This window comes from Tursiops truncatus, chromosome 13 (genome assembly GCF_011762595.2).
Source record: "Tursiops truncatus isolate mTurTru1 chromosome 13, mTurTru1.mat.Y, whole genome shotgun sequence".
Lineage (NCBI taxonomy): Eukaryota > Metazoa > Chordata > Mammalia > Artiodactyla > Delphinidae > Tursiops > Tursiops truncatus.
The window spans coordinates 45984180-45993395 of NC_047046.1; the positions used below are offsets into that span (position 1 = coordinate 45984180).

A 9216-nucleotide genomic window follows, 5' to 3' on the forward strand; every position below is an offset into this window, starting at 1 on the left:
TTTATTTTCAAACTTTAAAACTCTGATACATCTTTCTCCTCTCATGAGGATTAGCTGGGGAGGCGTAAGACCATGGTAGTGCTTGAAAACCAAACGAAATGTCAATACTAGAAAAAAAATAACCAAGAAATCCCTGCCCTAACTGTTATCACAGCAATCCTATTGAGAAAATAACTTGGTGGGAACATGGAAGAGAGAGAGATGAAATTGGAAGCCTAGAAGCAAAACTGAAAAAAAAAACACTGTACTGTTGCCACACTACCATGCAAAAACATGGGAGGAGAGATATGCAAAGAATGTAAGTAGACAGGTGCCCTTCTAAATTTAGCGTAAGCATCTTCCACTCACCGGCAACTAGGAAGAGCCAGGGGACCAACAGAGAGATCTGTGTCAGAACGAGGAGAGAAACATGGTGACAACTCTCAAACAGCTGTCATGAGTAATGGCCAGTGGTTGAATGAAGTCATTTTGATCTTGGATGTCAAAAAGTCATAAGTATGTGTGAAGTCCAAACCTTAACCTAAAATAGTCCTCCATTTTCTAAGACTAAAAATTATGCTAAGATACATGAGACCTATCTCTGGATGCCTCATGTATCTCAGAGTAATTAACCATGTCATGACCCTATACTGCTGCCCAGAGTAGGACACCATCCTAAGTCATTAACATGCCATATGAGTTCTTGAATAATTAAAAGCTACGAAGTCCAAGTTATATACAAATATCTTAAACAATAATGTTTCTTGTTTTGGAAACCTATTCCACAGTGAAGATCAAGAAATGCTTCTCTGTGTCTAATCTCAAGTTCTCATGCTGTCCCATATCCCAATTTCTCCTTTTATGTCCCAAATAAAAAGAAATTATAATCTGTGATAACATATGTTGAACAACCCTTTTCCATTTCAAAAATGTTAACTTGAGTCATGGCTTTTATTCTTCTTCAAGCTAAATTATCCCATATCTTTTTTGATTCACACCTTCCCTGGTCATGTTAGTTCCACCTGAAGAAAACAGTTCATCATACTTCATTTTTATACTTTGGTATACCTTTGTTTGTTGCTCTAAAAGGACAAGTATTTTCTTCTCTTCTTGGGTCTCTGTGTTGGAAAGTAATATGGTAAAAGATCTCTTCGCTGAGGACAAAAGAATGGCATTTGTTGTATAGACTGAACCATCTTCTAAAATTTGGAAATCAGGATCACTTGAATGAATTAGATTTGCAGATTTAAAGCACTCCTTCAGGTTAACTGTAGAAAATGTACACAGCAATCATTTGTAAGGTAAAACAAAGCAATATACAGCTTTAACAGTAAGCTATGCATTTGAGGTGGGGCAGTCAAAGACTTTAATTACACTGACACTTGTAAGTTTTGCATTTTTAAAAGGATATATGAAACTATACGGTTAATTCAGTTGTGCGTAACTAAACGTATCCATCACTTTTGATACCTACTTCACAGCCTTTTAAAGAAGAGACATTTGTTCTGAAATCAAAGCATGTGAACTCTACAGTCTGAATATTAAACTCACACCAAAAAAGTTTTTCTTTATTAACTGAAACTAGCCACAGAGCAATACATGAGAACACTTAAAACAAGTTAAACAGAATCTAGAGATTAAAACTGGTAGTTATTACATTAAATTATTACTGAACTCTTTGCATCTGTTGTTAAATAGTCATCGTATTCTGTGTCTTCATTGGTCTGATCTTTTGGTATACATTTGAGTTATACGAAAAAAAATAACTGAAAAAAAAATATGTGGAAGTAAATGTTGTAAGATGCCAAAATATTTTAGGATAAAAATCCAAAAACAACACCTTTAAACTCAAGAAATAGTTTCAATACTATTTCTCAATTTCATAGACGTGTTATAACATATACCATATCCTTCGTCTAACGTAAATATTAGTAATTACTCAAACTAAACAATTTTAACTACTTTATATAATCATGTTTTTCAATAAAGTACAATATTCCGTTCATTGGATTGACACCATATATATTTTTTAAAAAGTATTGGAATGTACTATATTAGTTTTAACTATTAGTTCCAATAGAGTTATCCTCCTAAAGATTACATTAATTTTACAAGATCAACCAAATTAGGATTTATTACATATCCTGGCAGTTTCTTACCTCTACCAATATATTTTACAGCATCTAGTTTGGAGGGAACATGTAGTGTCACTGTTTTGCAGGCATCACAGGCAAATGTTAAGATCTAAAAAAATCAGTATTATACATTAAAAAGAGCCTTTTCATGTGTACATAGTTTATACAAATTTGTATAATTATAAATCTGTTTATATAATTAGCAAAATAAAATAAAAAGCATACACTGGATTAAGAATTCAGAAAAAAACTGCATAGAAGAGAAGAATAAAAACAACAGACTAAGAGCCATGGATCCCTCCCTCACAAAGCATGTAAACTCAGAGAATTGCTTATCCTCTTGGGCTTTGTTTCCTAGTCTGTAAAATGAAGTTAATAATAATTTCACTAACTTAGTGGATATACTGAGAAACCAATGACACCCTTTTGTGGGAAAGCACTGGAAACTATTAGGAAGGCAGCACAGGTATGTAAAAGGAAAGAGAAACAAAAACAAATTTAATGAGCCAGCAAGTTGTTTCAATTAACTGTCAACTGTCTATGAGTTTTGTTACCAAATCAAAAATATCCTAAAGAAAATTCCAATGCTTTTAAAGAGAAGCACTGACTCATTGCCATGGAGTGACTTAAAAAGTATTTACATATGACCCCACACATATAAGCACACGACTTTGAAATATGAACTTATTTTGAAGTTCTCAATAATGAGAATTAAGGTCAATGTTAAAAGTATTTCACTTAAAAAATTTAAATGATTTAGTGATTTATGCTGAACCAATTCCAATACAATACATATTTGAGCACACTGAAAATAAATTCTGTTCTCTCTGAAACTTTATAATGGATGCTTCTGAAAGTTTCACAGTTTTTTGCAAAGGTTTTTGATGAAAAGCAAAACAGCCAACCAGCATTTACACTGTTATTTAAACTTTTATTTTTTTGGGCCGTACCGCACGGCCTGCAGGATCTTAGTTCCCCCACCAGGGATCGAACCCATACTCCCTGCAGTGGAAGCTCAGAGTCTTAACCGCTGGACCGCCAGGGAAGTCCCTACACTGTTATTTAAAAGTCTATAAACATAAATTAAAATCATCAAAATTTGGATGAAAATTTTTATTTCCAAAATACACTAAAGACCCTTTAAGTATCTAATTTAAATTATGTATGAAGGACCAAGCATGGCAGAGATTACATTTCATTTGGAACTCAGAGATGGACATGACAAAGAGACTGTACTTGAATTAGAAATAAAAAGATGAAAAGAATCTTCATTGGTTGCATAGCCCAGAGAGAATAGGAGTAGAATCAGACATGTGAAGAGTCCAGCTCAAGGTGACAGAAGGCATACACCCACTGATTCATTCAACCAACATTTCTTGGTTTCTGCCTAGGTGCCAAGAAGTGTTCAAAGGCTACTACGGTGAACAAAGAGAACTCGACCTCACAGAGATTATTTTACACTAAAAGACAAAAAGTAAATACACAAATGCACAAAGGTCACACAATGCCAAGAGTAAGTGTTACGAGAAAAATAAAACAGGAAGAGAGGGTGATAAAGACCAGAAACTTGAGTGAAAGCAGGATGCAAACCAGTTCACTAACTGGGGAAGAGTCTTCCAGGTGGAGCGAAAAGCCAGGCCAAAGGCCCTGGGAGGGGACTTCACCTGGTGCGTTGAAGGAACAAAAAGAAGGGTGTAGCAGTAAACACAGTGAGGGAAGAGTGAGAGGACATGATATTGAAGAGACAATCATAGGCATATCATGTAGGGTCTAAAAGGCCACAGTAAGGAGTGCAGATTTTATTCTGAGGGCAAAGAGAAGCACAGTAGGTTTAGACACTGTGGAGTGGTGTCACGTGGTGAGCATTTACACAGACTCATTCTGGTGGCCATGTGAGAACAGACTATGGGGAAGACAGAGTGGAAGCAAGGAGACCCATTGGGAGGAATCTATCTGAGAGGAGAGGTGGTGACTTGGACTAAGGTAAAAACGATGGAAAAGGTGAGAAGTGGCCGAATTAAGACAATGTTTCAGATAACAGTATCCTGGACATCCAGTCATTCACGCATTCAACAAATACTTACTGAATGTTCTAATATGTACTAGACACAGAGCAGTAAAAGGGATTCTCATGAAACATTCAATTCAAGGATAAGACTTATTTGAAATTTCAATAATGGAGGATAAAAGCTATGACAGGGAAGTACAGGATGCTTTGGGAGAGCACTAGCAACCAGCCTCCTCTAAGAGCCAGGTGAAGAGGGGCAACAAGTTAGCCATGTCACAGGGAGGCAGAGCTTGTATGCTGCAGACATAGGAACTGCATATGCAAAGGCCCAGAGATGACACAGACTTGAAAATGCAATTTGCGATGGTTGATGCATATAGCACAAGAGGGACAGGAGTTTAAAATGGATTCACAGAAGTAGGTGTGGGACAGGTCCTGAACAGCCTTAACAAAGTACACATATAGATTTTTCTTCCTAAAGATAATAAGAAACCAAAGATTTGTTTTAAGCAGATAAATTACATAGCAGCTTTCTATTTGAATAAGGTTAACTCTGACCAGTGTGACGAATGAATTAGGGGAACAATTTGCATTTCCAATAATGGGACTTAGGGCATTCAGTCCAACCCCCAGGCCAAAACTAACAATGATGGATACATGTTTTTAAACCATCCTAAAACCATCCAGCTAGGCAAAAACTGAGGATAAAGCTGGAACACAGTAGTAACCAGAAACAACTTCTAATCTGAAAAGATTAGATTCTGGCTTTTTGGCCTCAAGAGAGGGGAGTGAAATCAAAGCACAGACCTGCCTAAGATCTAAGAGAAGATCTGTCCACATTAATCTGGATCCCCAAATGCGAAACCTTCATTGTAAGAGTAAGCTAGTAGTAAACTGGTCCTCACATGGATTTGTGATCCACATTCACATCACTCATTTGTTCTAGGAAACACAAGCCGCTAATTAGTTTAAAGAAGCCCTGGCATGTGACCAGCACCATAGGTGATGAAAACCACTTGACCAAGTCAATAACCATTCTTAAATTTTTAAAAAAAGTGCCCCCAATAAGAATTGATAAGTGCTACTTCAATAGAATTATATTATAATGACATCATCAATGGAAAAGCATTAGCAGTAGCCTCACTAAACTCAGAAACAAGGTAGACTTCCCAAGGGTCATCATCTACAGCTAACATTACATTAAAGTATATTAGGCAAGAGAATGATATTAGATGGCATATGAATTGAAAAGAAAGAGGTTAAAAAGAACCACTATTTGCATTTGATATGACTATTTATCTGGAAAACCCAAGGAAATTAACCACAAAACAATAAGAAATTCATAAGGGAGCAGAAACAGCTATTAAAATACAGAAATCATTAGTCATCATACACATAAACAAAATCTGTTAAACAATATAATGGAAAAGAAGAAATCATTTTCAAAAGTGATAAAAAGTTAGAATACCAAAAAGTAAACTTAACAAGAAACATGTAAAGTTTATTTGAGAAAAACCTGAAACTATTTCTGAAGGACACAAAAGCAGACTTGAACAAAAGAAATATATATTATTGTTTTGGATAGTAAAAAATCAACAACGTAAGTATATCAATTTACACTAAGTTAAATTATAAAGTTTATGATCCCAAAAAAAAATCCCATTGGGCTTCCCAGGTGGCACAGTGGTTAAGAGTCCGCCTGCCGATGCAGGGGACACAGGTTCGTGCCCCGGTCCCGGAAGATCCCACATGCCGCGGAGCGGCTGGGCCCGTGAGCCATGGCCGCTGAGCCTGCGCATCTGGAGGCTGTGCTCCGCAATGGGAGAGGCCACAACAGTGAGAGGCCCGCGTACCGCAAAAAAAAAAAAAAAAAAAAATCCCATCAATATTTTTTCTGGAACTAGACAAGCTGATATAAAATGTAATAAGGAAAAATAAACAATTAAAGATAGAAACATTATGAAAAAGAAAAGCAATGAAAGGATATTAGCTTTAGCAGATACTGAAAGGTCTTATGAAGTCTCAATAATTAAAACAATGCAGTATTTGGTATATGAATAGACGGAAAGAGAGTAGATGCATATAAATTGGAAAGGAAGAAGTAAAAGTTTCTATTTACATTTGTTACAATTGTATATAGACCATAGGGGTTGTAACTTTTTGTTAACACTCACTAGCCATTTATGAGTTTCTATTTCTCCACATTCTTGCCTACAGAGCCTGTTGTCAAACTTCTGGATGTTTGCCAAATGAGAAATGATATTTCAATGTATTTCTTTCTCTTTTTTTTGTAATACCATTTTTAAATTATTTATTTGTTTGTTTTTTTAAAGATTTTTTTGATATAGACCATTTTTTTTCTTTTTTCCTTTAACATCTTTATTAGAGTATAATTGCTTTACAACCAATGTAGTTTTAAATTCATCTTTCCTCACTATAAGTAAGGCTGAAATATTTTATGGGACATTTTTATTACTTTATGGTTTTTCAGGTCCATGTTCATGCTGGACTTCTTGATTTAGAAGAGCTCCAACCACAAGATGGAATTGTATAAGGAATGATTTCGATTTAGCAGTGGAGATCCCTGATGACCTTAGAGAGACAGAAACTTCATTAGGTGTTTAGGTAGAGGCAGCGTTCAAGTGGTTACTAAATGTGTGAGGTGAGGCAAGATGAGGAAGTTGGGAGAAGCTGATTCACAGAAGGGTGATGGAAGGGAAATGTAAGGGGTGTCCCCCAAGCCATTTTTATTTAGTAATGTTCCTACTTTTCTTTAACACGTCTATCACACATGAGGCTCACAACCACAACAAGCATCTGAGGCTAGCAGGACTTTGCACAGACATGCACATGAGCATCAGAACAGCTTAAGACCCACCAAGCCTTCCAGCCAGAATGCAGTAGGATGAGGGGGGTAGCCACAGCCACCCCACTTCTGGCCTATCCAGCTTTGAAGCTAAGGAAGGCCAAAGAATGAGGATTATTCAACTTTATTCAACTTTATTATTATTCCCTTATATGTGCTTTCTTCTAAAAAGGAAGTGAGAACACGCGGAAAGTTGTGTGTGTCAGTATATAAGATCCAAGCTATTTATGGCCTGCGCCTTTTAGTACCCGTGCCTAATCATGCCTTTTCCTTCAAGGGCAATGTTTAAAAAGAAGTGTCAAAAAAAAAAAAAAAGTGTCAACTTTATTAAGAATCTAAGCAAAATCCGTTCCTCTTGTCATCAAAGACATATCTTACGACCGTTATTTACTCCCTTCTTGATTTCCTCAGCTGTGAACTATTACTTGCTGTGCACCCGGCCCTGTGTATGTTATTAATGTGCCCCGGTAATTTAGTTAAGAGTTTGAAGTCCCTGGAGTTCCATGGGAAAGGCATTCTAATAATAGTAACAACTACAATTTCATTAGTTAAAAATTTCAGGACTTCGTTGTAAAACGAGAGAGGTAGAGTAAGGGAAATTACACGGATATTTCCCGCCGCCAGTTGCACCCCTCCCAGAAGGAATCCTCCCTCTGTCTGTTCTCCAGGTTCGTCCCCTTGTCCTTCAGGGTTAGGGACTGGAGCCCTAACGCCTGCGGCTCAACGTGAAAGGACACTATGCGCTTTGACCTCTGTACTTGGCCTATGTAAATTTTGTCCTTCCAGGGGACCCAGGAAGCCCTGACTGGGGAACCTCTGATCCCACAGTCTCCCAGGGGCTGCTCTCCCCGCACTGGATTCCTATGCCTTGAGGTCCCCCAAAGAGACCTCGGTCTTTCCTGCCAGGGAGGGGGGCTATCCCTTCCGAATAAGGCCACCTCCTTTTTCCCTCCCAGCTTTGGGGTCTTTGCTATTGGGTTCTTTAAAGCGGGAAGGAAACTAGGGCTGGAGGGCTTGGCGGGGGATGGGGGAGCGGGGAGAATCTGTATGCCTCCGAGGCGAGAGATCGGGAAAGCCACTTCCCCGAAGTTCAAGGGGGATGAAATCTCACGTGCTGACAAACAATGGAAACCGTACCAAGGACCACCGAGGGCCGGCCCATCTACTATCTTTAGGCGCAGAGGGTGGAGACCGCCCCAGCCCCAGCTCTTCCCTCCCCCCTTCACTCACACACTAAGATCAAAAGGCTCCTAGTTCTTTCACCCAAGGACCTGCGATTTCGATCCCCAGCGGCTCCCCTCGTCTGCGGCCGGAGCCCGGCACTGAGGTCGGATGGACTGCCCCGCCCGGGGAGGTGCGCGAGGCGCAGAGGCGCAGCGCGGGGCGCGCAGCGCTCGCCGGCTTGTACACAGAGGCCACGGTTTGGGACGGGCGTTTGCAGCCGCTCATCTGCCTGCGCTGATCACATCTACCGGAGACACCCTTCTCCTCCCCTGCGGGATCGCTGCGCCCAGCTCGCTCTCCTCTGTCTGCCCTCCCCCCTACCCCAGCCTACGGCACTTTTTTCAGCCAGCCCCAGGCCCAAGAACCCCCGCATGGGCCGCCGCCACCACCGCCCCCCGCCCCCAAAGTTTCCCCTCCCTCCCCCATGGGTCCGTGCGCCCACTCGGGACCGGGGTCCGGGCAGCCACTCACCGCGAGGGTCAGCAGGAGTTGCCAGCAAAGGGCTCCGCTCGCGGAGCCTGTGGGTCGCGCTGCCGCCATGGGAGGACTCGGAGGCAGGTCGCCGGCCGAGGCACCCGGAAGGCCGGGGTGGGAAGGCGCAGCCGGGCGAAGGGCCGCGGGCCAGGCGCAGGCTGGGCCGGCCGCGCAAGAGTGCGAGGCAGAGAACGTGGCGCGCGGAGGGAGCTGCTTTTCTTCTCGGTTTTTCTGAAGCTTCTGCGTCTCACCCCAGGAGCTTTTCCTCTGACCGAGGGTGGGGTTCCAGGCGCGTCCGAAACACACCGATCGGCCCCTCCTTGGTATTTTCTCAAGTCTTTATTTCTGGAAGAACGCCAACAGGTGGGAACTCCCTCTCGCCGCCACCCTTTTTCTGTGCTAGGTGTTTCTCACCGACGGACACCACCCATATGCCCCATCTCCCACCGCCCCGGTATCCGCCTTGAGGATTAACAGCTGGCCCTGCCCAGCAGTAGTCCTGACTGTACAGAGACTCGGTCCTCGAGCGC

The 9216-nt window shown here is 41.0% G+C and overlaps 1 protein-coding gene across 7 annotated transcripts in view; it reads right to left on the reverse strand.

Annotated features, from left to right (window-relative positions):
• Positions 1–8998, reverse strand: part of DSC2 (desmocollin 2) — a 32409-nt gene extending 23411 nt beyond the window's left edge. For 4 of the 7 annotated variants that reach the window (XM_019930459.3, XM_019930462.3, XM_019930460.3 and 1 more), the window contains exons 1-3: positions 8684–8890; positions 2139–2223; positions 1048–1247 (exon numbers count right to left, since the gene is read on the reverse strand). In XM_019930459.3, coding sequence (XP_019786018.1) covers positions 1048–1247; positions 2139–2223; positions 8684–8752 — 354 coding nt within the window. In that variant the 5' untranslated portion in view covers positions 8753–8890. Of the gene's footprint in view, positions 1–1047; positions 1248–2138; positions 2224–6598; positions 6715–8683 lie in introns of all 7 variants that reach the window. The other 3 variants (XM_019930457.3, XM_019930456.3, XM_019930458.3) reach the window with 3 other exon arrangements.
• Positions 8999–9216: the final 218 nt, after the last annotated feature.